At 44.1% G+C, this 26,864-nt stretch overlaps 1 protein-coding gene and 2 long non-coding RNA genes across 8 annotated transcripts; 1 reads left to right on the top strand and 2 right to left on the bottom strand.

The window, feature by feature from the left end:
* Positions 1 to 2,454: 2,454 nt before the first annotated feature.
* LOC128403974 (uncharacterized) lies at positions 2,455 to 3,641 on the bottom strand. Of its 2 annotated transcripts, XR_008328030.1 has the most exons (3): positions 3,431 to 3,641; positions 3,247 to 3,328; positions 2,455 to 2,582 (listed from the first exon to the last, which is right to left on the bottom strand). It is a non-coding gene; the product is annotated as an uncharacterized LOC128403974 (long non-coding RNA). The 2 variants fall into 2 exon arrangements; XR_008328029.1 differs by having other exon boundaries at positions 3,247 to 3,641.
* Positions 3,642 to 3,662: 21 nt separating this feature from the next.
* On the bottom strand, positions 3,663 to 4,954 carry LOC128403973 (uncharacterized). Of its 2 annotated transcripts, none has more exons than XR_008328028.1 (3): positions 4,322 to 4,504; positions 3,991 to 4,098; positions 3,663 to 3,685 (listed from the first exon to the last, which is right to left on the bottom strand). It is a non-coding gene; the product is annotated as an uncharacterized LOC128403973 (long non-coding RNA). The 2 variants fall into 2 exon arrangements; XR_008328027.1 differs by adding an exon at positions 4,938 to 4,954 and having other exon boundaries at positions 3,666 to 4,098; positions 4,322 to 4,405.
* A 3,396-nt stretch (positions 4,955 to 8,350) lies between these two features.
* Positions 8,351 to 24,528, top strand: VPS33A (VPS33A core subunit of CORVET and HOPS complexes). Of its 4 annotated transcripts, none has more exons than XM_053368368.1 (13): positions 8,354 to 8,504; positions 13,111 to 13,176; positions 13,449 to 13,576; positions 13,785 to 13,974; positions 15,431 to 15,547; positions 16,000 to 16,174; positions 17,052 to 17,245; positions 19,190 to 19,316; positions 19,526 to 19,593; positions 19,989 to 20,126; positions 22,345 to 22,482; positions 22,583 to 22,751; positions 23,270 to 24,528. In XM_053368368.1, the coding sequence occupies exons 1-13, from the start codon at positions 8,403 to 8,405 to the stop codon at positions 23,461 to 23,463; spliced, it is 1,806 nt and encodes a 601-aa protein (XP_053224343.1). In that variant the 5' UTR covers positions 8,354 to 8,402; the 3' UTR covers positions 23,464 to 24,528. The 4 variants fall into 4 exon arrangements, with proteins under 4 accessions (XP_053224346.1, XP_053224343.1, XP_053224344.1 ...); XM_053368370.1 differs by lacking the exon at positions 8,354 to 8,504 and adding an exon at positions 8,975 to 9,343; XM_053368369.1 differs by lacking the exon at positions 13,111 to 13,176.
* The last annotated feature ends 2,336 nt before the right edge of the window (positions 24,529 to 26,864 follow it).

The raw sequence follows: 26,864 nt of genomic DNA, 5'->3' as shown, positions 1-26,864 counted from the left end.
GGTTGCTTGGACCTGACAAGTTCTGCCCACGAAGAGACTCCTGGCCTCTGGGGCCTAACATCTGGCTGCTTCCATACCAGGAGTTTCAACTGCAGATGGGCAGGGGGCTGGTCCTGGGTGGCAATGCACCTACCTGTGCAAGTGTACACAGGCACATAGATTGTAGCTTTATTTCTGCACCACTTTTCCACAGTGAACATGTCCATCATCCCAACAGCATTAGAACAGCAGAGCATGGTAGGGCAATAATGCGCAATAAAACAGTACATCAATCTCTCAGTTTCCAAATATATTAATCCTTTCAACAAAAACCACAATAGTCTTGTGGCCCATTCTCTTGCTGCCAACCTTCAGGTGTTGCGGTCCTGAGTCAAATTTAAGGCTTTATAGGTCAAAAACAGCACTTTGAATTGGGCTAGGAAGCTAATTGGCAGCTGGAACAGTCGGGCCAGGATGGGTGTTGAGATGCTCAAACCGTCTTGCCTCAGTGAGCAATGTGGGCTGTTGAATTCTGCAGAAGCTGAAGCTTCTGAACTGCCTTCAGAGGCAGCCCAGAAAGAGATCCACCTTGAGACCTGTGGTCAGATGTGGTTCAACCCTGCCTACCTCGCAGGGTTGTAAGTCTGGGCTGACAAGGAAGGCTTTGGTGCATCTCATTGGCACCTTCGGTTGAACCACTGGCACCTCTCAGACTATGTAATTGTCTGAGCTGAAGATCGCCATGATGTGCTCCTTACCAGAGCTATGATGAGTGCTGACGACTGATGGACAGATCATCGGTTATTATGCTCCACGATGGCTATCCTTCCTTCAAGGAAGGAAACCAAGGCGCAAAAGGAACACTCAAATGAACAAAATGAACACTCAAGCCCTTCAAGATCATATTAAGCAGGATTGCTTCCAAATGACTCTTAAGGACCATCCGCATTCAGAATTCCCTGATAACATTGAGGAACTCTGGACCAAGCTAAAAACATCATTATTGCAGCCGGTGAACCAACTACTGGATACCAAACCAAGAAACACCAGGACTGGTTTGATAAGAATGACGGTGAGATTGAACACATTATTGACAAGAAAAGGAAGGCCTTTCAGATCTGGCAAAGAGATAGAAACTGCGCTACTAAGAAAAAAACCTATGCCAACGCTAAGGCTGAGGTTCAAAGAAGAACCAGAGAACTAAAGAACACCTGGAGGATAAAAAAAGCTCAGGAGATCCAGCACTTAGCTGACACTCATGATGCACAGAGTTTCCTTAAAGCCACAAAGACCATCTATGGGCCAATAAATCATGGCATATGCCCCCTACGCTCCACAGATGTGTGCTCTGATATACCGATCAAGAACAAGTTCTGCGAGGAACTAGACCAGGATGTCTTGAGCTTGCAAACACTGGAGAGCCAGTGTGGTGTAGTGGTTAAGAGCGGTAGTCTCGTAATCTGGGGAACCGGGTTCGCTTCCCGCTCCTCCACATGCAGCTGCTGGGCGACCTTGGGCTAGTCACACTTCTCTGAAGTCTCTCAGCCCCACTCACCTCACAGAGTGTTTGTTGTGGGGGAGGAAGGGAAAGGAGAATGTTAGCCGCTTTGAGACTCCTGAAGGGGAGTGAAAGGCGGGATATCAAATCCAAACTCTTCTTCTTCTTCTTCTTCTTCTTCTTCTTCTTCTTCTTCTTCTTCTTCTTCTTCTTCTTCTCTGTAGTGGCGCCCGCCCTGTGGAACGCCCTCCCAGCAGATGTCAAAGAAATAACTCTCTGACTTTTAGAAGACATCTGAAGGCAGCCCTGTTTAGGGAAGTTTTTAATGTTTGAAGTTTTATTCTGTTTTTAGTGTTCTGCTGGGAGCTGCCCAGAGTGGCTGGGGAAATCTAACGAGATTGGGGGGGGGGTATAAATAATAAAATTATTCTTATTGTTACTATTACTATTCCTGCTGAAAGAGTTCATCACAGCTGGCATAACCGCAGAGGCCCCTTGGTATCGGGACCTGAACAAGAACGGACAAAGGCTACCTGAACTGTGCTCATACCACAGCCTCTATGTCACGAACATGGTATGCTCTACCAAGGCAGAACACTCAGTGTCCTGGAGACATCTTAGATCTCAGGTCCCTGGCACCAGCTAGACTGGATTGTCACCAGGCAATTGCACTGAACTGTGTTAATGCCACACGGAGCTACCACAACACTGACTGCGACATGGTCACACCCTGAAGGCGAGCAAAGAGGATTTCTAGCCAATCTAAGGTTCTGCACTTTGGCAGGAAGAAGCAGCTGCACCAATAAAAGATGAGGGACACTGGTTTGCTGGTAGGGAAAAGGATCTAGGGATCTTAGTGGACCACAAGCTTAACATGAATCAACCTGAGAGTGATGCAGCAGCAAAAAATGCTAATGCTATTTCAGGCTGCAACAACAAAAGTGTCCATATCAATGGAAGACAATAATACAATGAAATTCAAAACAGTAACAATTTATTGTGCATTTATTCAAAATCCATTAAAAAATATTTATTTTTATTCCATTCTCTTCCAGTTCTTTTTCTTCTTGACACGTGGAGTTACACAGGGAATAGATCATATAACCTAAGGAATGGAAAAACCCAAAATTCCATGAGATCTTTTGAGGCAAAATAATGTTAACAGCTTTCGGATCTCTCTCTGTCCCCTGCCCTGTCCTGTCTTTTGTCAAAACAAAGGTGTCAACCCTGTGCCCAGAGCCGCCCCCCCCCCGGCCTCCCTGAGGTGGTCCAAAGGAAAGAAGAGCAAGGCACAAGGCACCAGCTGGGCTGCAGGAGTTGCCAGAAGGAGGCCTACAAAATGCCACCCAACCATCCTAGGGACTCCACTCTGCATCTGTGTAGGCTTTACTCTGGAGCCTATTCTTCTCCTGAAGCCATCCCATGAGGCAGTGGAGGTTTAGAATCAGCCCCTGGCTTCCCTCTACAGCACGTGCACAAACAGCTTTCTCTGGATCTTGCCTGCTCCATCTGCCGGAGTCTGTCTTCTGACACAGGGGAAAGTCCCTCACTCACGGAGGGTTTGAGACCCATTGACTTCCCTCCCCTGGTTCCCCGGCCTCTTCTCCCTCTGACTGCTGCTCCTTGTGCCCCCTCCAGTACCTGGGCTCTGAGACATCTTCCCTTCCTGGTTCCCCAGCTGCTTCCTCCCAACATTCCTCTGTGCCCAACCAGTCCATGACATCGTTCCACCCCTTGGCCTCTGTCTCCACAAGGCAGCTTCCCCCTACCTGATCTGGTCCCACAGCCACTGCTTCCCTTCTGCCCCATGAAAAGATGGAGAAGGAGGTCTTGCCGGCATCGTTCTGTCACCTGCAAGAGAAAAAAGGTAAGCAGGTCGCCAGGAGTGCCTGCTTCTCTCACAGATGAAACAGGGCATCTCTAACTACAGATGGGCTTTTGAGAAAGTCTTACGTGCTGAGTGCATTTGGATGTTGGCCTCTCTCAGGTGTCCAGTGGAGCCCGAGGTCCGCACTACCTATAAATCTTCAATGATGATGTCATCTGGATGGAAGAGAATGAGAATGAGAACAGAATGAAAATGAAAATGAAAATGAGATTTTCCCACAGGCCTTTAGTCAAAGGTCGCTGTCTCCAAAGTGTGGGGCTTACCTTCTTCCGGCTTCAGGCAAGCCGGCTTCAGGCAAGCCAGGTCCGGCCGAACTACATCTGCAGAGGAAAGAAAAATCGGGGTCAGATGGGAGCAAGAGAGCACAGAAGCAGCGCCAAGTCTGGAAGGACGGGTCTCCCTCTGTCTTGGGCCCAATCCCTCGTTCCAGAGGACCTCCCTGGGCCCTGCAGCCTCCTGGGCAGAGGTGGAAGGGCAGCAGCAGGAAAGGGGGCAGGAAAAGCCTCTGGTCTCATCCTGGCCCCCAGGGACACACCCCACATCATCTGCGCTAAAGATCACTTGGGGATGTGATCTGGGGGGGGGTGAAATTAACCAAAGAGATGAATAGAAGAAGGCAAGGTACTTACTCTGAGGTTGGGGTATTTCCGGGCAACGGTCAGCAGCAAGGAGATGCTGCTGGCCGCTGGTTCTTGAGCCTCCCCACTTTCCCCAGGGCATATCCTCGAAGGTCCTGCAGGAGGAAAGAGCATCTCAGTCAGGGGCCAGTCTGGGCCAAAGCGGCCCCCACTGCCCCCACCACGGAGTCCCTGGCACTTCTGGACCATGAGGGTTTGCCAGCTTTGGTCTTGGACCAAATTGGGGGCCAAACAGGCTCTGTGCCCCAGAAATGGGGCAGTCCATTGGGTAAGGGATGGGGGGGACAACCCTAAAACCACCCCTGATGCCATCAGGACACTGAGAAGGTGGAGGAGGGTGCCAGGGTTGGGGGCTTCCATAAGGAGACTCCCCAGCAGGAGCCGGAAGTGCCTCTTCAGTTCCTGCGGGAAAAGAGAGAGGAGAGTGTGAATGCTGGGTTGGATTCTGCAAGTGTGTGACGAAGAAGAAGAAAGAGCCTGCGAAGGGAAGTCAAAACCAAGGACATACTTGCAAAGTATTGGAAGACGCAAGATCTACCCACTCTGGAAGAATGGCAGATGAAGATGATCGACTGTATGGGATTGGCAGAAATGACTGGCAGAATCCGTGACCAGGGAGAAGAGTCGGCGGAAGAAGATTGGAAGAAATTTAAGGACTATTTACAGAAATATTGTAAAATTAAAGAATGTTGAATGATGTTGGATTGAAATTAAGGGGTTTCCAGCTGTAATGTTTTGAGATAAGGATTTGCTGAGTAAATAATTTGAATTGGAATACAAGAAGGGGAGGTATGAGGAGGTCAGGGAAATATGTCATAGAAAATTAAGTATTCAGAACTGTATGTGTTTTTCTTTTGCTTTTTGCTTTTTGTTTGTATAAAATTGGAAACTTAATAAATATCTTTATAAAAAATAAAAAAACCCAAGGACATACTTCTCTCTCCTCCTCCTTCTCCTCCTCCTCCTCGGCCCCAGTCAGCACGGCCTCCAACGTCCTGTGCAGGATGGCACTGATCATATCGCAGCTGGATTTGGGCCTCATGGTGCTGCAGAGATGAAAGGGAGGGGGATAGAGTCTCCCTTGCCCCTTCTCCCTCCCGCCTGCTCTTTCCCCCTGGAGTTCTGCCCCCCACCCACAACCCCATCCACGCCAAAGACCCCACTCACCTGAGCTGGAGGAGGGCCCCAAGATGTCCTGAAAGAGAACAGAGGAGGAAAATCAGCTCCGACCCCAAACACCAGGCTTGGCTTTGCAGGGGAATGGCAACCCCATGCCCTAAGCCGGCAGGGTCTTCCTCTACGCAGATGCACAACCCTTTCCAACCACACCCCCCATCACTCACCAGAATGGCTTGGGCCGTCTCCTGCTTGGAGCACTTCAGGGATCGCAGCCCCCTGAGCTGGCAGCTCTTGATGGCCCCCAGGAGGTAGAGCTGTTCATCCTCCAGCAGCTGAAATGCAAAAGTCAGGCTGTCAGTTCCTCATGAGGGGAGGGCTTCTCCGCATCTGAGAGTGCAGAGTGGGGGGCAAAGGGGGGGGCAGGTCTGAGGGATCCAGTCCCTGCTCTTGTTTTCTCCAATACTCACCCCCTGGGGCTGGGATGTGGAACCGCAGCAGAACTGCAAACAGAAGGACATGGGAACAGGTGAGTCCTCTTTTGCATCCTTGGACTAGTTGCCCCCCATGCCCATTCCTGCCCTCCTCTGTCCAAAAAAGGAGGGCCACTTGCTCACCTGGCGCCACAGGCTGCTCTGGGTCTTGCTGGGGGGCCACCAGACGTGGCATCAGACGTGGCAGCGTCTGAACAGGCGCCTTAAGCACCTGATCCTAGAAGAGATGAGCGGAAAGAGCGACTCAGACGCCGGCCACTCCAATTCTTGGGGGGGTGTTTGTGTGTGAGGAGGGGCATTTGGAGAAAACAGTGAACCACTGCCGAATTTGCAGAACAGAAATACATATGTGGAGCCTAATCAATCCTTGTCTGCCCATCACGACCAATTCCTTCCATCTCTCTGCAGTTCAGTGACCTGAAGGGGCATCATCAGAGTCTGAAAGAGGCAGCCCAGAGCATGAAGGGCTGGCAGAGAGAGAAAGGAGGTCCCAAGCGCTCTGGGTTCAAGAGTTACGGCCATGCCAGGACCCAGAGGGCCTGGTCCCCTCATTCATGCAGTCAAGCAGTGTATAAATTTCATGAAGCAAATGAAAGAAATAGAGGGGAGAGCTTTGGGTCATTCTTAACATTGTTACCGGAAGTTTTGGAAAGGGTGGCAGGGGGGTTTCCCCCTCCAGCAGGCACCATACCCCCCTCCGACTGTACCTCAAATCAACATCTTCACTTCTGCAAATTTCCCCACAAAACACATCCTGACACAGTCCTTTCCTTTTTCTATTCCAAAGGCTCCCATAAATAAGGGTAGAACATTTGCCCTAATGAAGGCTGAGCCTTTCGCTCAACCAATCTGCTCAGACTATCCAAAGAACTGTCCAATAGCAACCAGTGAGTGCCACGAAACAGTGCCCTCCAGGACAAAGCACTGAGGGCACAAGGAGAAGGGGACGACAGAGGACGAGATGGTGGGACAGTGTTCTCGATGCTACCAACATGAGTTTGACCAAACTGCGGGAGGCAGTGGAAGACAGGAGTGCCTGGCATGCTCTGGTCCAGGGGGTCACGAAGAGTCAGACACCACTAAACAACAATAACAACAACAACAACAGAACAAAGCACACAGGCACTGCAGCTGACGACCAGCCGTGGCCTCTGCTCTACAAGTAGGAATTCCCACTGGGAAAAGTCAGAACCAGCCATGGAAACCATTCTTGGTCCATTGAAACTAGTCTTTTAGGTTTCAGTCTAGGCTCTTGAACTACCAACCCAGCTGTACGCTTGTGAAACATGGACCACTTATAAACACCATCTCTAACTCCTTGAAAGATTCCAGCAATGGTGTCTCCGAAAAATGTGACACACCACTTGGGAAGGCAGGTGAACTAATACCAGTGTCCTGGAAGAAGCAAAGATCACCAGTGTTGAAGCAGAGATTCTTCAACACCAACTTCGTTGGACTGGTCATGTGGTTCGGATGCCTGACTATTGTCTTCCAAAGCAACGACTCTATTTCAAACTTAAAAATGGAAGGTGTAATGCTGGTGGCCAACAAAAGAGGTTTAAAGACTGTCTCAAGGCAAATCTTTTAAAATGGAGTATAAACGCTGACAATTGGGAAACACTGGCCTGCGAGCACTCCAATTGGAGAACAGCCTTGACCAAGGGTGTCATGGGCTTTGAAGACACTCGAACTCAGGATGCAAGGGAGAAACGTGCTAATAATAATAATAATTTTTATTTATTTATTTATACCCTGCCCTCCCCAGCCATGGCCGGGCTCAGGGTGGCTAACAAGCAATAATAAAAGCAAGTTGAATGAATACAACTTAAAAACAAGATTAAAATACAACATTAAAATATTGAAACATTAAAATATTAAAATGCAGCCTCATCACAGGAGGAGAAAGAAAAAAGAAAGAGGGGGAGGGAATCAAATTGGCTCCAAGCCGAAGGCCAGGCGGAACAACTCTGTCTTACAGGCCCTGCGTGGAGAAATCAGATCCTGCAGGGCCCTGGTCTCATGAGGCAGAGCGTTCCACCAGGCCGGAGCCAGTGTTGAAAAGGCCCTGGCTCTGGTTGAAGCTAATCTGACTTCCTTAGGGCCCGGGACCACTAGGGTGTTGCTATTTATGGACCTTGAGGCTCTCCATGGGACACAACAGGAGAGGCGGTCCCGTGGGTACGAGGGTCCTAGGCCGTGAAGGGCTTTAAAGGTCAAAAGCAGCACCTTAAATCTGACCCTGTACTCCACCGGGAGCCAGTGCAGCTGGAAAAGCACTGGGTGAATATGCTCCCATGGCAGAGACCCCGTGAGGAGCCTCGCTGCAGCATTCTGCACCCGCTGGTGTTTCTGGGACAGCTTCAAGGGCAGCCCCGCGTAGAGCGAATTACAGTAGTCAAGCCTGGATCACTGTGGCCAGGTCGGGGCGGGAAAGGTAAGGGACCAACTGCTTGATGCGGCGAAGGGGGAAAAATGTCGCCTAAGAGGAAGGCACGCTTGGCAAACCCTCATCGTGATGAACTCCTGCCCGGAAACCTCGGTCCCCCCTGGGGAAGGACGTGTGGATCCAGAAGTGGCCTCCACAGTCACTTACTGTGTTAAAACCGTGTTTATGGAAGACCATCTTACTCGGCTAGGAGGGAGTGTCAAAGCAGCAGCAGAAGAAGAAGAGGCGGGAGGAGGCGGAGGCGGCGGCGGCGGCCCCTTGGTCCCTCCCCGTCGGCCTCGGGCTCCACCTGACCGGCGCTGGGCTGGCGGCGGGCGGAGCGAGAGGGCGGCGAGGAGCGGCCATGGCGGCGCACCTGAACTCGGGCCGGGTCAACCTGATGGCGCTGCGGGAGGCCGGCCGCAAGGAGCTGCGCGAGTTCCTCGACAAGTGCGCCGGATCCAAGGTCGGCCGGGATCGCAGGGAGGGAGGGGCGGAGGGAGGCCGCGCGCCGCCGGGCCTTTCCCGCCTGGCTCTTCCCCTTCCTCTCCCCTCCGGCCGCCCGGCCCGCTCCTCCGCCGCCTCCTCCTCCTCGGGAGGCCGCGGCCCGGCGCAGGGCCTCGGCCTGCTTTGGGCCCCCTTCGCGAAGCCAGGGCGCCTCACGAAAGGCCCCTTTGCCTGGAAATCGGCAGCACCCCAAAAAAACAAAACTTACAAGCCGAGAGGAGGAGCGGGGCGGGTCGGCGAGGGGGGCGGCCGGGCCGGCGTGAAATGGCTCCCTCGGAGGCTTCTCCCGGGCTGGGCTTTGGGCCGATGCTGTTGCCCCAACATCCTTTCGGCTCCCCTTGGAAACTTTCCCTCGTGAGGCTGCTGCGGCCTCTTCGCTTGGTCCTCTGCCTCGCCCCCGGCCCAGGCCTTTAAGCTCTCTCCACCTTCCCGATAAGCTAGATCAAAAAACAAAAGGCTGCTCAATTAAAAAGAAATATTCCGAGCACACACAGTTTTGCATTTTAAATTCACTTAAATTGTCACTAAAATGGGCTTTATTTCTGTTGCCCTAATGCTGAAAACATTTATGAAAAAATTTAAAATGCCGTTTTAAAGCCCCCCCCCCGTAAAACCACTACATCTGGGGTCTAAAAATACCACTGTACATAAATTCTAATGAGCCTAGTTAGCTTTATTTCTTAAAAAACATGCACAGAATTCGGCTGTAAAATGGGGCATACATACAGACATGCACTAGCCTTCTCACAGGGCCTTAATACCTCAATGAAGCTTACTCTACTAAGGTTATAGATTCAGGTAGGTTGCCATGTTGGTCTGACACAGTAGAAATATATAAAAATAATAATAAAATTGTCCAATAGCACCTTAGAGACCGACTAAGTTTGTTCTTGGTATGAGCTTTTGTGCGCTTGCACACTTCTGAAACAGAAGTCCCCAGCCCTTTGTATCTATATAGTGAGAGGGTGGGGAGGGGGTTACTCAGAAGGGGGTGGGAGATGGGTCATTGCCTGATAGGTAAACCTGTTGACGACTGTTAATGACTGTAATTGGTCTTACAGGAAAAAGCAAGGGGTGAGATGGCCAAAAATAGCTTTATAACAGTGGTACCTCTGGTTACAGACGCTTCAGGTTACAGACTCCGCTAACCCAGAAATAGTACCGCGGGTTAAGAACTTTGCTTCAGGATGAGAACAGAAATCGTTCTCTGGCGGAGCAGCAGCAGCAGGAGGCCCCATTAGCTAACGTGGTGCTTCAGGTTAAGAACAGTTTCAGACTCATTTTTCGGTATAAGTGTAAGGTAGGCTTCCTTCCACGACTCTGGCGCTTTTTTCCCCTCCAAAATTTCATTGCAGACCTCCTTTAGTGGTTGAATTATCCAATCTTTCAAAGATCTATAATATTTTGAGGTTAAACCTTCCGGCCCTGGAGATTTGCCCAACTGCATATTCTGGATGGCACCTTCCACCTCATGTTCTGTTATTTTATAGTTCAACATTAACTTATTTTCTTGAGAGATTTTTTGTAGTCCATTTGTTTTCAAGAATTGGTCTTTATGAAACTCTTTCTGTGGCCCTTGTGTATATAACTGTTTAAAGTACCTCTGGAAGCATTTTCTAATTTCCACTGGATTCTGAATATTCTTTCCTTCCACTTCCAAGTTGGTAATGGTGTTAAGTTTTTGTCTTTTTTTCATTTGCCAGGCTAACAATTTCCCACATTTATTAGCCAATTCAAATGTCCTTTGTCTCATCTGTTTAATTTTCCATTCTATTTCCTGATTCATCATCTTCATGTATTGAACTTGATATAACTTTATTTCTCTCAGAATCTCTTGTGACTTTGGTTTCGCTCTCAGTTTCTTCTCACCCTCTTTTATTTTTTCCAAAATTTTGTCTTTTTTCTCATTTTGGGTTCTCTTCTTTATTGCATTCTGTTGAATTAGAAGCCCCCTCATAACTGCTTTGCTTGCGTCCCAGATTACTCTTTTTTCGATGGTGGTGTTCATATTTATCTCAAAATAGTCTCTCAAAGTTTTTTGGGCCTTCTTGGTAACCTCTTGGTCTCTAAACAAGGTGTCATTCATCCTCCATCTGAAGGAACCAGTTGGTGTTAATTTCATCTCCATTTTCACAGCATTATGGTCGGAGCAAGTTTTAGGGCAAATTTCCACTTTTCGAGTCTTAGGTGCCAAATGGCCGAAATATTGGGAAATTTTGGAACAAGAAGGAGACAAATTGAAATTGCAGAGTTTTGAGAAATTAAAAGATAAAGTGCGAGACTGGCTTCACTACTATCAAATAAGGGAGGCTTACAATTTGGACAAAAAAATTGGCTTCCAGGTGGAAAAATCAAAATTGGAAACAGAACTGTTAGATCCCAAAACAAAGATACTTTCAAGAATGTATAACTTGCTGTTGAAATGGAATACGCAGGATGAAACGGTTAAATCTGCTATGATTAAATGGGCACAAGATGTTGGACATAACATTATGTTTGCTGACTGGGAACAGTTGTGGACCACAGGTATGAAATTTACGGCATGTAATGCCTTAAGAGAGAATATTATGAAAATGATATACAGGTGGTACATGACACCAGTCAAGCTTGCAAAAATCTATCATTTGCCCGATAATAAATGTTGGAAATGCAAAGAAAATGAAGGTACATTCTTTCACCTTTGGTGGACGTGCCCATGGATAAAGGCTTTCTGGGAGATGATATATAACGAAATGAAAAAGTTATTTAAATATACCTTCTTGAAGAAACCAGAGGCCTTTCTTCTGGGCATGGTCGGCCAATTGGTGTCAAAGAAGGATAGAACTTTCTTTATTTACGCTACAACAGCAGCAAGAATACTTATTGCAAAGTATTGGAAGACACAAGATTTACCCACCCTGGAAAAGTGGCAGGTGAAGGTGATGGACTATATGGAATTGGCAGAAATGACTGGCAGAATCCGAGACCAGGGAGAAGAGTCGGTGGAAGAAGATTGGAAGAAATTTAAAGACTATTTGCAGAAACATTGTAAAATTAATGAATGTTAAAATGATGTTGGATTGAAATCAAGCGGCCTTAGCAACAAGGTTAATAAGAATATGTAAAAATGGATTGATAACGGATGAAAATATAAAGTTATAATATGTTGAGATATAGAGTTAAGATAAAAGAAAGAGGGTAAGGATTTGCTGAATTAACCATGTGAACGGGAATACAAAAAAGGGAGGTGTGAGGAGGTCAGGGAAATAAGCAAACGAAATTTAAGATATGAAAAAATTGATTTGTTTTTAATTATTTTTCATCTACTTTTTCTGTACTTTTTATCTTTTTTTCTATGTATTTTTGTACTTTTTGTATTTTTTTTCTTTTTTCTGCTTTCTTTTTATTTTGTAATTTTCTTCTTTTTGTAAAACTTCAATAAATATCTTTTTTTTAAAAAAAAGAACAGTTTCAGGTTAAGAACGGACATCCGGAACGAATTAAGTACTTAACCCGAGGTACCACTGTAATGTGCTTTGTGTAGCTATTTTAGTATTATTATTATTAAAAAATTATTGCACCCTGTACCTGTAGATCTCAGGGTACTTCACAACATAAAACTACAATATAAAAAACACAAAATACATATTAAAAATAAGAACAAAGACAACCCAATAATTCCTCTTCAACAACACACTTAAAAGGGCATTTTAACTAACAGGATGTCAGTTAGTCAAAGGCCTGGTTAAAGATGAACATTTTTACCTGGTGCCTAAAGGTGTATCATGAAGGCACTAGCTGAACCTCCCTGGGAAGAGCATGATCTTTCAGATGTACTTTCAGAATCTACTGCTTAATGTCTTTATACATGCCCACGCAGTGATGGGGTTTGCACATAACACTAAGCCAAACCATGACTTGGCACAACCAAACCTGCAGGTTTCCAGGGAGAAGATGGCAGCTACTTTGCTCTTCCATGCTCTGGTCTTAGAGTTGCTTCAGTGCTGTGAGCTAAGCCATGATTTGGCTTAGCGCTGTGTCTGAACCTGAGCCTATAGTTTATTTTGACAAACCATAAGCTATAGGGAAGGTTTGTTCTCGGGCAATGGTAAAAAAGCAAACAAAACCCCAATCACCTGAAAATTGCTGTCTGTCTTAAATGATTTTTCTGTCTGTTTAGCAATTCGAATGCACTGGGCTAGATATTATATATGGAATTCAAAATTGTATTACCTTTTGTTTCTTATTGTATTACACTGTATTAAAAATACAATTAAGATCAATGTGAATATTGATGTGAAAAACATAATTAAAGATCAAAATGGATATTTAAATGTGATGGGTGTCATGGACCTCCTGAATGAACTGTGGATCACAGTTTGGCAGCTCCTGTTCTGTAGCTTACCTTCAAGGGGGAAATGAAGCAGGAGCCTAGGTTCAGAGGTGTAGATGAAGGGCAGTCTAGAAATACAAATAATGAAGTTTCTCTGCATAGAATTGTCAGAGACTTCCCCTCTACCCCACTCACCTCTGTTTATTGGATGTAGCTTGAAATGTCAGCTGATTCTCTGCTTTCCTCTTCATAGGCCATTGTGTGGGATGAGTATCTTACAGGTCCGTTTGGGCTGATTGCGCAATATTCACTTCTAAAGGTAGGATTGGGCAAGATTTTTAAAAAATATTAAGTCTGATTTTTGCCATAAATAGTGTGTTTTCCTATTGAGAGTTTTATCCAGTAGGTGTGAAGAAAATGTTTTTGGTGTCCTAGGTGGGTAGTTATTCCACCTAAACACCAAGTTTACAAAACACAAGGATAGATGCTCCCAGTAGTGAGTTGACCATAAATCCATTCTTTTCTCATATATATAAACTTCTAAAGACTAAAATAAGATTGCACATTATTATTACTTTTGTCTCCTTCCAGGAACATGAGGTGGAGAAAATGTTCACTCTCAAACCAGGCCGCCTCCCACCTGCAGATGTCAAGAATATTATTTTCTTTGTCAGACCAAGGCTAGAACTCATGGACATAATTGCTGAAAATGTGCTCAGGTAGAGTAGCTCTCCAGACCTACCTTTTTGCTTTCTGCAGTCTGAGTAGAAACTTCATGGTTACCTTACTTGTTTTCCTTGACTGAAAAGTTACACCTGAACTCAGGTGACATCACTTATGAACTTGGTTCAGAATATTGAAGGCCAACTTCTCACTTTAACTGGTAGTTTCTGTATTTCTTAAGGTATCTCCTTGTCTCCTTTCTAGTGAAGACAGAGTCCGTTGTCCACAGAGGGATTTCCACATCCTGTTTGTGCCGCACCGCAGCTTGCTGTGTGAGCAGCGACTGAAGGATCAAGGAGTTCTGGGCTCCTTCATTCACAGAGAGGAGTACAGCCTGGACCTCATTCCATTTGATGGAGACCTATTATCCATGGAGTCTGAAAGCGCCTTCAAAGTCAGTATTGGGTTTCTTTGCATAGGGTAGCACAGTGTGGGGTATATTTCTAAACTGGCTGCTGATAGCCCCCAGTTGGCACCCCAATGCTCAGTCATAGGAGTCATTAGTTGGCAGTGGCTTTGGCTTCCTATTGACTTGAGGTCTAGACTGGAACCAGATCTTCTGCATACCCCACCACCTCAGTGCTATAAGGAAAGCAACTATTCTCTGTGTTGTACGACAAGGTCATGAGCTTCAACTGCAAGGAAACAGATCTAGGTTTCATATTAAGAGGGTCACTTCCTTCTTCCCACGCATTAAGAACTGTTTCAGAGGCCCTTCTCTTGAGTTTTGGAAACCAGGAAGAGAGCTGCCTTCTGAGTGTTGATTATTGGTTGATCTTCCTAGAGCCGTAGGTGAAAATTTCACCTAGGCCTTCAACTGATTTTAGTGCTGCTCTGTTAAGGTGTGTTAAGTGTTTTTTTGGTCATACTGTTTTTTTATATAAACTGATTTGAAAAAATTGATTTAAAAGTGGGGTATGTATATTTTAATATGACAAATACTATGGAAACCCTCTTCGACACTTGACAATTAATTAGCTGGTGGCTGCCTTCTGCTTGGAGGTTTTTAAAAGGAATCTGGCCAATATATATAGTACAGTATATAGTAATCAATTACAGCTAATTTTACCACCTTGGGGGTGTTACAGTATGTGTCTGAACTCACATGCGTGTCCACCACTCCCATGTATTCATACACACACTGTCAAAGAAGATTGGGATCTTTTGCTAGCATCATAATGTGTGTCTGTTTATGAACATTTGTTTGCCTCCATTCCTGCCTAAATAAAACTGACACCTGATACTTTTTGTTTGGGGCTGGTGATCCTAAAGACCTGTTAACTGCCAGATGGGCAACCCAGTAATTCTTAGTGGCAAACAAATGGCTTTACAGTAAGATTGTTGAGAGACATTGACAAAGAAAGCTTGCTTTATTATATGAAATGAAATTGAGAGAATATATAAATGCTGTTTCAGACAGTAAAATTACAATTTAAGCAGGCAGCAACTACTTAGCTTACGCACCTTGTCCCTACCTAGTCTCAGCCTACAGAAGTGAGTGTGACAATTTTGGCGGCAGGACCCACACTGCCAGTAAGTTAAGAAAGGGAGGGGAGAAAGAGTATCCCTGTTCTTAACTGTCCTTAATACGTGTGTGTTCATTTCTTGTGATCACTGAATGAAGGTCTTCTGTGGAGCTAGGAGAGCCAGCAGAATAAATTCCGTTTGACACACACACCTATTAGCACAAGGAAGCACTTTGTCATCTGTGCCAGTTTTCTGATCCTGATTATTTAAAGTACAGTGTTTATAGGATGCCTTTTTATTTTCAGCTTATTGCTGTAAGCTGAGGATACCACCTGCATCCTAAGCTTCTTACCATGCTTTCTTTGTCTTTTTTTAAAATATAGGAGTGTTACTTAGAAAATGACCAGACCAGCCTCTATCACGCAGCAAAGGGGCTCATGACACTCCAGGCACTTTATGGAACAATCCCACAGATCTTTGGGAAAGGGGAATGCGCAAGGGTAAATATGATCTAGAATGCCTCCCTTGTCTGCCATTTCACTGTGTGAATGCCTCTTTGTATGGACAACAATCGCTTTGGAATTGCTCTACTTTTTTCTTTCTTTTCTTAACCCTGCTTATATATAAAGAGGCATGTGGTTTTTAATGTCTAATGAATCCACACACTCTGTGTTATAGTGAATGGGTGTGTGGGTGTATGAGGTGTATATGAGAGACATGAAGAAGATGAGGCTGCGGATTTTGGTTATTCTGCCCCTGTCCTTGGAGGTTGAGGAGCAGCAGTCAGTCTGGGTCTGTCTCTTGCACAAAGGGGATGACAGAACACCAATCTAGAGCTTGACTCACCACCGCAGGAAGTGAGAGGTGCATATTCAAAGATGTCTGCAATGTTTGATGTGTTACTTGCTGCTTGTAGCCTGAGTCATAATCTTCCAAACGCTTCTTTCTTCAGCACGTGGCAAATATGATGATCAGGATGAAGCGGGAGTTTTCTGGGAGCCAGAATCCAATCTTCCCAGTCTTTGATACCCTCTTGCTGCTTGACCGCAACATAGACTTGATGTCACCTCTGGCCACACAGCTGACTTATGAGGGGCTTATTGATGAGATATACGGAATTCAGAATAGTAAGTTAGCAGCTGTGACCAGGATGTAACAAAATTTCTGAGTAATTGGTTCTCAGATGGAAAAAGACCCTGTCTTAGACCAGTGCATACATCTTTATTCTCTCTTCTCATTGTAGTGGACAGTTTCTTCTTACCGGTCACATCCTTTCCTTAGTCAGGGAGTAGGTAAGCAGTTCTGTTCAGAGAAGGGACAACAATCCCCAGTAACAGGTTTTTTCTCAGCTTCCTCACGATATGCCAATTGGTCTTTCGTTGTCATTGTCCCCTTTCTTTTCCCCCAGCCAAGGAAGGCTACTCCTCTTCCTTGTAGGTCTTCTGCTTTTCTTTCTTTCTTTCTTTCTTTCTTTCTTTCTTTCTTTCTTTCTTTCTTTCTTTCTCAGAGGATTTTTCAGGGTCTCCCCCTCTCGTGCCCTTAAGCAGCATTTTAGAGACACGGGGGATGAGAGAATGACACCAGTTCTCCTCATCTTGTCTATTGCAGAACCTGTGGCTCTCCAGCTGTTGTTGGACTGCCCCAACCGGGATGGTCCAAAAGTACCTGGAGGGCCACAGGGCCCCCATCCCACCATGTTTTCTAACAGCAGTTTAGTAACTCTCATTTATTTCACCTGACTTAATGGGAAAGTATTTTGCTCTTTTGTCCAGTGGTATTATCTGGTATGGAAAGTGTTCCACAAGTGGGCAGCAGAGGAGAAGAGGGGAAATAAGATGCTTCTCCTGGATCAGTTTCAGTTGGGAAAAATGAAAACTGGTGCCCCTCAAGAGCCAGCTTGGCACTTGCCAAGTGACAGCTCAGTTTCCTTATTTCCCAGTGTTTATTCCTCTGTGTGTTGGAAAGCCAAGTCAGCTCTGTTTTCTTTGGCTTGTATTTTGGCAGCTTACGTGAAACTCCCTCCAGAAAAGTTTGCCCCCAAGAAGCAGGGGGAGAGTGGCAAGGATCTCCCCACAGAGCCCAAGAAGCTGCAGCTGAATTCTGCTGAGGAGCTTTATGCAGAGATCCGGGACAAGAATTTCAATGCTGTGGGCTCTGTGCTGAGCAAGAGAGCCAAAATAATCTCAGCCGCATTTGAGGTAATCGACCTGTGTTATCTTTTCCCCACAGATGAGTCCAGATTCAACTGGCTTGTCCATTCAGCCTCAGAAGTGTTCCATATACACCTTGCAGTTGCAGGATGCTGGTCAAATCAGTAGTCAGATCTGCACTTTTGCTTCAGCACTAGTCTTGATCAAGGCTGTGTGTTCTGTAAAAACAATGAAAATTTGTGCCTGTGCAATCCAAACCCCGCACCAAGAAGAAGAACCTGAATCAGCAACATATATGTGTTATACATATAAGTATATAGATCTACACAATCTATACTTCCACATTTTGTACCTTTCTAGTTTTACTGCTTATGAAGAGAGACAATAAGTTATGGAAGACACTGAAGCCCTCCCCATTAGCTTCTGAGAATTCAGAAAGCACACTTTTGAACATGTCATTACAGTCATAAGACATGGAAACTTGCTTGTATATTAATGAAAGATGAGATTCTTAGGGAACTGAATCCTACCCCAATTCCATACTACCAAGGCATACATGTGGACTTTCCTATGGCATGTTGGAATCAGATGTATCTTCTTGATGTCACATATCTCATGGGATGGTGTAGCCATATAATAATTTGGGCGAGCGGCTTTGTCCTTGCAGTCACAAATGTGTGTGCTTCCATGTTGTGCAGTTTCAGGAAATTCCATCATGCCTGGCCTAGTATGATAGTACATAAAAGCATAGATGACTTGAGTTCTGAGCTGTGTAATCTGGTCACATTTTCTGCATTTCTTTCTGCTCCTTTAGAAGGCCAGACCAGCTGCACTTGCCTATTGAAAGAGGAACCATTTAAAATTGAGTGCTATAATTGGCACTTTTATGTTGGAAGAGCAAGAGAGAGTGCAAGGTTGTCAGATATAATAGGTGATAATGAAACAGCAGCTTGTGGGTAGCAAAAGGCTTATTAATGGCATACTTCATTATTATCTTCCTGTCTGGGCTTGCCATTCATATAGTTTACACTTCAACCAAATTCCACTTTTCAATAAATGTGTTTGGATGTGTAGTTCTTTCTTATTGGTCTGATAGAAACTGGAAGCGGAATACATACATCTGGATTGTCCTTATTAATAGGTCATTAGACACCTCTGGCAATCTAGTCCTTAGAGTTAAGCTCTGTGCTTTTCATCGTTACTGAGATAACAAGATTTATGTCTCTTCAGGAAACATCCTTATGGACTCAGATAATTTCTCACTTCATTATGTTGGACCAATTGCTTTATTTGGATCATTTATAACCTGCTTTTCAATCAGGGTTCTCAAAATCAAAGAGCAAAATTTAGAAACAAAATAAACGTAAAATCAATAAAATGCAAACATCCAAACAAAGTGACAATTTGTAACCATGAGAGTGCATGGTGGTCATTAAAGAAGGCACGTGTGTTCTAGTAATTTGGCAGGGGCGCATCTTGGACTTAAATAGAGGTTTTCTTTCCACTCTGTCATGAGCTCGGTGTGAATTACAATGTCTCCTGCTGGTTTCATATTTGAAGTTCATTAGGTTAGAGAAGAGTTTTACTCTGCTGGGGCCAGTATCCAACCTGGTCACACTCACCCCAGGCAGCTCCTGATTCAGCGCAGTTTCCACTGCCCCACAAGCTTTTTTGGTGTTAGAAAAGGAAGAATGTTTTTATGATGTGTAAAACTGCAACATGCATGAAAAGATGCCAGTTAGTTAGAAATGGTTAGATAGGAAATTGCTCATGCTGCCAGAGCTTGCCATTCATTTAGCAGTTTTACACTGCAAAACTGATTATGCAACAAAGAAAGATTATTGGATGGGGAACTGGATATTCTCTCATCAGCAGCGTAACTATTTTTTTCCTTAACTGAAAATAGTGAACATTGTAAAGGAGACACATAAGATTTCCATGTTCTCTTGAGGATTGACTCTAAACTGTTATCTGCTGGGTCTGTTTTCCTAGGAAAGACACCATGCTAAAACTGTTGGAGAGATCAAACAGTTTGTCTCACAGCTGCCGCACATGCAAGCAGCAAGAAGCTCTTTAGCTAACCACACTTCTATTGCGGAACTCATCAAAGATATCACTAGTGAGTTTTTACTTATTCATTCACTCACTCACTCACTGACTGCCTTTCCCCCAGATGGCACTCAAGGTGCCTTACAGAATATTCCAGCTATAGCTTTAATAAATTCCCTGTGGATAAGCTGCCAGTGGCCAGATATCAGCACTGTTCTTGACTGAAAACTATTTTCAAGTGCAGCGTGTTCATTTACTGTTTTTTATTATTTATTTAAGCATCAGAAGACTTCTTTGATAACTTAACAGTGGAACAAGAGTTTATGTCAGGAATAGACACTGATAAGGTAGGTGAAAATGCTCTTAAAATAGTCCCCCCCCCCATTGTTATCTAGTATCTCTTGGAATAATGGTGGGTGTCGTTTTTGCTAAATGGAACCTGTTTCTGTTCCACTGAATCTTCTGGAAGCTAAACTTCCTTGGTCCAACATCCTCAACACCAGCTGCAGCTGCAGTCCTTCTGCCCCAGATTGCAACCACTCTTATTGATGAAGAAAAACTGCTCACCAAAAATTGCATCCTGTTTTGTGGCTGGTTTCACTTTGATGCAAATTGTTCTTGACATTGTGATGGAGGAGGTTCCATGTCCACTTTTACATCCCTATGAATAAGAGCTAAACATTTTGTTTCGCTACCATTTCAAAAGTTGGTGTAGTTTTGTTGGTTTGATTTTTCTGTTTAGGTCAACAACTACATTGAAGACTGTATTGCCCAAAAGCATCCCCTGATCAAGATTTTAAGACTCGTTTGTCTGCAGTCAGTGTGCAACAGCGGACTGAAACAGAAGGTCCTGGATCATTATAAGAGAGAGATTCTCCAGGTTAGCCAAATAAAATATAGATCACTCTTGGGAGAACCTTATGCATGATTGTTTAGTGGGGAAACTCAAGTCATCGGGCCAGCTGCTGGTTAACTCATCTCAGTAATTAAAACCTAATGTCAAGGTTGATGTATTTATATTCTATTGATAGGGTATATTTTGTATTTGCATAGCATATTTTTAAAGGATAATAATTAAAAAGAGAAACAAAGATGGTTAATAGTTTATTGAGATTTTGCAGTCTCCTAGTTCATGCTGCCCTTTTCCTCCCCTGGAGCAAGTGAGAGCAACAAGCCAGGCAACCTTGACTTATCCATATATGAACCATGGTTGTGGTTTTTTCCTTTTGTATAAACCATGATTGCAAAAGCAGGAACAGTGGCTTCATGTTCGTTGTTTATTCAGGAGAAACAAACCACAATTCCAGGTTCAGACATAATGATAACTTAAGGCTTTATGGCTCACACCGAGGAAGGAGCAAAGCAAGAACTTTTTGGGACTGTGTACACTGCTCGATCCTGACATTGCCATTGACCCATGACTTACTGTTACATGCAGATGAGGGCATTGCATTTTTAAATTGAATGTTACCTCTGCAGGATTGGGTTGCACAGAAGAAAAACTTCTTAAAAATATCAAGAAATGTTGTTTTTGCCCAATCTATAGCTATCTATCTTGGTTCAATCTAGACTTGCTCAGCTCCTGTTTTTACTTTTCACTGTGTTCTTAGCTTTAAATCAAATGGTTTATTGATTGAAATCTTGGGCTACAGCACTATGTAGACTTACCTTGGAGGAATTCCCTTTGATCACATTGACTCCTACAACATACAGTCGTACCTTGGATCCCGAATGCCCTGGAACTCGGACGTTTTGACTCCCGAATGTCGCAAATCCAGAAGTGATTGTTCCAGTTTGCGAACATTCTTTTGGAACCTGAACATCCGACAGGCTTCTGCAGCCAATCAGAAGCCACAATTTGGTTTTCGAACGTTTTGGAAGTCAGACAGACTTCCGGAATGGACTCTGACTTCCAAAGTACTGTACAACTGTACACATGATTATACTGTCAATGAACCCAAGACTGGTAATGCTAAATCAGTCCATGGTTTTGAACAACCTCACTTTGCTTTCTGGCAGATAGACCGTGCATCCCTTACGCAGGTCAAATGACAATCCATACATATTATATAAAATACAGTATGGTATAGTATCATTGACACTCTCCCCAATGGTTTTCAGTACCATCCCCTTCCTCTATTCTCTACTTGCCTCAGTTCCTTTTCTGTGTTTTATTAAATAGTAAGATAGACCTATAACTTGTAACTGCTGCCACCCTCATGACTTCCACACACCCCCCCCAGCATCACACTGAATGACAAGTACTTTCAACTGTACAACTGGGGTAGCGTCTGTAATACTTTTCCCTTTTAGTGTGTGATGTCTTAGTCCTCGCAACTTGTTATTGTTTATACTCTTTCTTTTCTTCTTTTTAATATCTAATTCATTTGTAACTGAAAATCCATAAAATATAAATTTAAAAAGAACATTTTTCTAAAAAAAGAAAATTACAATACCTTCTTCTTATTTGGCGAGCCCTCGTACACGGTCTTAAAAGTGAGTCCGTAGGTGACTGTGGAGACCAATTCTGGCTCCACACGTCCTTCCATGTGGGGACATAGGTTTCTGGGCAAGAGTTGATCACAGTGAGGCTTCCTTCCTCTTAGCACATTTCTCCCTTTTGTCCTGAGTTTGAGTGTCTTCAAAGCCCATGACATCTTTGGTAAAGTCTGTTATCCAACTGGAGTGCTTTCAGGCCAGTGTTTCCAGTTGTCAGTGTTTATACGGCATTTTTAAAGATTTGCCTTGAGAGAGTCTTTAAACTTATTTTGTTGACCACCAGCATTACGCTTTCCATTTTTAAGTTTGAAATAGAGCGGTTGCTTTCGAAAACAATAATCAGGCATCCGAACAACTTTACCAGTCCACCAATACAACCAATACTAAGCAGCACACATAGGAGCCAACTCCTAGAGGCTATGAGGGCTCCCCCCCCAAAAAAAATATTTGAAGAGGTGGGCCCTCCAAAGTTGATGGGCACTGCTATTCACATGGTGTGTGTGCACTGTGTCATGTGATTATGCGGGACAGGACTTACCTGGGCCCCCACAATATTTTATTCAAGTTGGTACGCCTGACAACACATGTTCTTGTTACAGACTTATGGCTATGAACATATACTGACTTTAAATAATCTAGAAAAGGCTGGACTCTTGAAGACCCAGTTAACCAGTAGAAACAACTACCCAACAATTCGGAAAACTCTGCGTCTGTGGATGGATGATGTCAATGAACAGGTAAGTGCTTCATCACACGGCATTGCTAAAAAATTTATGAAATGCCCTGTGGTGAGAAGCTGCTCTTCATTGATCCCACTTCCTTCCATCCTTCCTGCAGAATCCCAACGACATCTCTTATGTATACAGTGGCTATGCTCCTCTAAGTGTGCGCCTGGCACAATTGCTTGCCCGTCCAGGCTGGCGAAGCATAGAAGAAGTGTTAAAGATGCTTCCAGGACCACACTTTGAAGAGAGGCAGCAATTGCCAACAGGGCTTCAAAAAAAACGTAGGTATCTTAGGACACACAATTTGTGTTGTAATAGTGTGCTTAAAGGGCTGCTAATGACAACTGCAGCTTCACCCGCAGTACAGTGGCTTCTTGTTAACACTGGAGCTCCAGTGCAAACCAAGGCTTCCTTGTTCCTAGAGGGTGCAAGTTTGTATGGACTTTTTTTTTAAATGGCCATGCAATTTCAACCACTCTTCTTGCATGTTGCAGCTCATATGGAGCCCTGGATCAGATGCATGGGTTCAGCCTCCCACAACTCCTACTGATTTCAGTGCAGTGTAGGCATTCCCAATGGGTTGGGCCTTGTATCTGAGTGATAGATGTTGCATATTTAGTCGCTGTTGCTTCATTCTGCCTAGGTTAGCTTCCCTCTTCCAAACTGCAGCATAGAAACCTTCTTGTCAAATAAACAATCTAAAACCAAGCTTGGGGAAGTGAGGGCTGGGTAGGTGTTGTGTTGCATAAAAAATAAATTCAAAGTCAGTTTTCCACTCTCTACCTTGTAAACAATCCAGGTCAGCATGGAGAAAACAGAGTCACTCTGGTATTTTTCCTGGGTGGAGTGACGTATGCTGAAATTGCAGCTCTCCGCTTTCTGTCTCAAATGGAAGATGGGGGCACAGAATATGTCATTGCAACAACTAAACTCATCAATGGAACAAGCTGGGTCAAATCTCTAATGGAGAAGTTGGAGCCTCCACCCTTTTAGAATGAGAATCTGCACAACGATCAAGAGAGACCATAACTTGATAGGTGCAATGATACGAAGCAGAGAAGAGGTATCCTGGCAGTGTGAACGGAAGCTGGCCTTGCTGCTGGATACAGGGCAGAAAGCGTGGTGTTCTTGCAGACTCTGTCCATAACTTTGCAAGAGGCTGGTGCCTCTCTGAAAGAGGGAACGATAAAAGAAACGAAATGCCTTGAAGATGGTTCCTTACATTGCTTTCTGAAAAATAAGCTTGGGAGGAAACTTAAATAATGTGGCCTGTGCTTTGACTGGGCCCTGCAGTGCATCCACTATCATTATTCCCAGGTTATCTATCTATCTGTTTATTGCAGTTTCTAAGCATCTCTTTGGGAATTAACATATTCCACAATTCCATACATCTCTCAGGAAGATTTCCCTGATACTTCACTTCACCCCCTCCATCCTTTGTACTGTCACTTTATTTTTTGAGTTCTGCCTCTTAATGCCATTCTTAAACTTTCTCGGCAAGCGATGTTGTATAACGTTTGTAGACCTGTACATGGCTATGTCTCCTCTTAGGCCACCATTCTGCAAGTCCTGTTGAAAGCATGTTCTAAAACCCTGAATATGTAAGTTTACAAATGGCTTCAGTTCTTTGGTCCCAACCATTTATATGATGCTGTTGGTAACACCTCCATTCTCTCAACCCATGCTTTTCTTTCCACACATCCTGAGACATACAGCAACAAAATCTGATTCCCCCCTCTCCTACAATTCTCTGCAGAAACGAGGGAGTTCTCAGTTTTTCTTGTGTGCTGTAAATGTATCTAGATCTCTGTCAGCTTTTCCTTAAAAACTTACTTAAAAGCTTTACATTAAGTATGTTTGTAACCTGTACAGTGAATGTAATGGGTGGGGATTGCAAAAAGATCCGGGATCATTTTGGTGTGCCTCCAGTTTTTACTGGTTCTCTCTGAAGACAGCAGTGGTCAGATTAATGCTGATACCTTTTTGAGGGTGCTGGAGTTCTACATGTGTAAATTCAAGGAGACAAATGTTGATTATAAAGATGCAGTTCCAACGGTTTTCCATGGTGTGTATATGTTGTATTAGACATACAAATAAGTATTAAATTGTCTTTATTATTCATCGAAATAAGTTCTCAAGACAAAGTCATCTCGGATATTTAAATTTCAGGGCACTGCTGTTGCAGAGTGTTGTGGTCAGACTTGTTTAATCTTGGTAAAGATACACAGAGAGATGGTGGAACATGTAGGAACTTTTGCACGTCTTGGGTTGTGGAGGGACAATGATGGATCATGACTTTTGTCTCTGGCAATTAGGGGATAGTGGAGAAATTTGATTCAGTTTGTATTTAAAGGCAAATCAACGTAATTCACACCTACTGAAACATAACCAACCTTTGAAATTTGCACTTCTCCAGCCCAAGTAATGTGTACAAAGAAAAATGTACTGGTGGAAAATGTGTATCAAATGCATATATTAGTGAAAATAACATACAAAAACTGCATTAAAAATACTCAAAATTGCATACAAAAAATTATATTAAGAAGAATTTGCACTAAATGCTGACGAAATGTCATAAACACTTTTTAAAAATCCTCAAACTGATTGTGAAATGTAGAAAACTGAAGATGGGAAAAATGAGAACTGAAAAAAGCCACAATTGATGGATTTGCCTTTCTCCTGATAGTTCACCTGAACATCCAGGTGCTTTTCTCAGTCATTGCTCCTGGAGACTTGCTTGCTCTTAACTTTTAAGTTGTGTTGCATGTCAAGTTCTAGCACATTCCCTTGGGTATTCCAGAGGGAGAAGCATTCTCACAAAGTAAATCCAGTGTTGTAGCACTGTTCCATCAACTCAATTTTTGTATGAGCTTAAAAGTTCCCTAAAAGTAATTTTTTTGTGCCCTGAAACTAAATTAATTTGGTTTCTTTTGCCTTCCGTGGAGTCAGGATTTCCCAATAAAGAATGGGCAACTATAAAGATAAACAAGAAAAGTAACTACTAGAATTTATAATTCAAGCAAAACATGCAAGTGCCAAATTCGCAAGGAAAATAGTTCTTTCTGCAATTGTTAATGTGTACTAATTGTTCTGTATCAGAAGCACAAGTAAATGAATCTCCTTCAGAACAAGTACGTGATACTTTCACATTAAGCTTCAGTTATTGCTGTAAAGGCAATTGTGTCCTTCATTGCTTTCTTCAAATTTCCAGGGTCAGTTTATAGATTTGTACATGAGGAAGAGCTTGCATGTACATGGGGAAAAGCTGGCATTTTTCACCATATCACTGGGGGAGTAATTGCATCCTAAATGGCTTCCTGAGTAGCTTGATTTTGATCTGTTTGTGGGGAAGGCCTTGCTCATCCCAAGGATAATAATTCGATAATGAGGGTGCCTGATTAAATTTAGAGTCCATTTGCTAAGCTATAATGCATCTCAGTGAAAGATGTCACTTTAAATAGAGATGCTTTCATCTGAAATAACCAGAAGGAGGCAGGCAGCATTAAGGGTAAAAAATAAACTTTATTTTTAAAGTGTAGGTGAGTGTGGCACTTGTCTGATAAAGGGTGTGTACAGACACAATTTGAGCAGTAAGCCTGCTGAGAAAGCACTTGCCATGTGGTGTTTAGAGGAAAGATATCTTGGACTGAGCTCAGGAAACCAGACTTGTGTTTACAGCAGAAGTCGCCTTTAAATGTTGCTGTAATGTTCTGGAGAAGCTGTGACAATTTTTCTTCTGTGCAAAATAGACTTCTAAGTGTGATGTGTATATAGAAGACTCTGGGTCTGACACTTATAATAATTTATTATTTATACCCCGCCCATCTTTCTGGGTTTCCCCAGCCACTCTGGGCAGCTCCCAACCAAATATTAAAAACACAATACAGCATTAAACATTAAAAACTTCCCTAAACAGGGCTGCCTTCCGATGTCTTTTAAAAGTAAGATAGTTGCTTATCGCCTTGATGGGAGGCCGTTCTACAGGGCAGGTGTCCTACCGAGAAGGCCCTCTGCCTGGTTCCCTGTGACCTCACTTCTCACAGTGAGGGAACTGCCAGAAGGCCCTTGGCGCTGAACCTCAGTGTCTGGGCAGAACGATGGGGGTGGAGATGCTCCTTCAGGTATACAGAACCGAGGCTGTTTAGGGTTTTAAAGGTCGGCACCAACACTTCGAATTGTGCTCGGAAACGTACTGGGAGCCAATGCAGATCTCTCAGGACCAGTGTTACGTGGTCTTGGTGGACATTCCCAGTCACCAGTCTAGCTGCCGCATTCTGGATTAATTGCAGTTTCCGGGTCACCTTCAAAGGTAGCCCCACGTAGAGTGCATTGCAGTAGTCCAAGCAGGAGATAACCAGAGCATGCACCACTCTGGCAAGACAGTCTGCAGGCAG

This window comes from Podarcis raffonei, chromosome 16, assembly GCF_027172205.1.
Source record: "Podarcis raffonei isolate rPodRaf1 chromosome 16, rPodRaf1.pri, whole genome shotgun sequence".
In the NCBI taxonomy this organism is placed as follows: domain Eukaryota; kingdom Metazoa; phylum Chordata; class Lepidosauria; order Squamata; family Lacertidae; genus Podarcis; species Podarcis raffonei.
The sequence above is the reverse complement of the archived record's forward strand: the minus strand, read 5'-3'. Positions and strand labels throughout refer to the sequence as shown.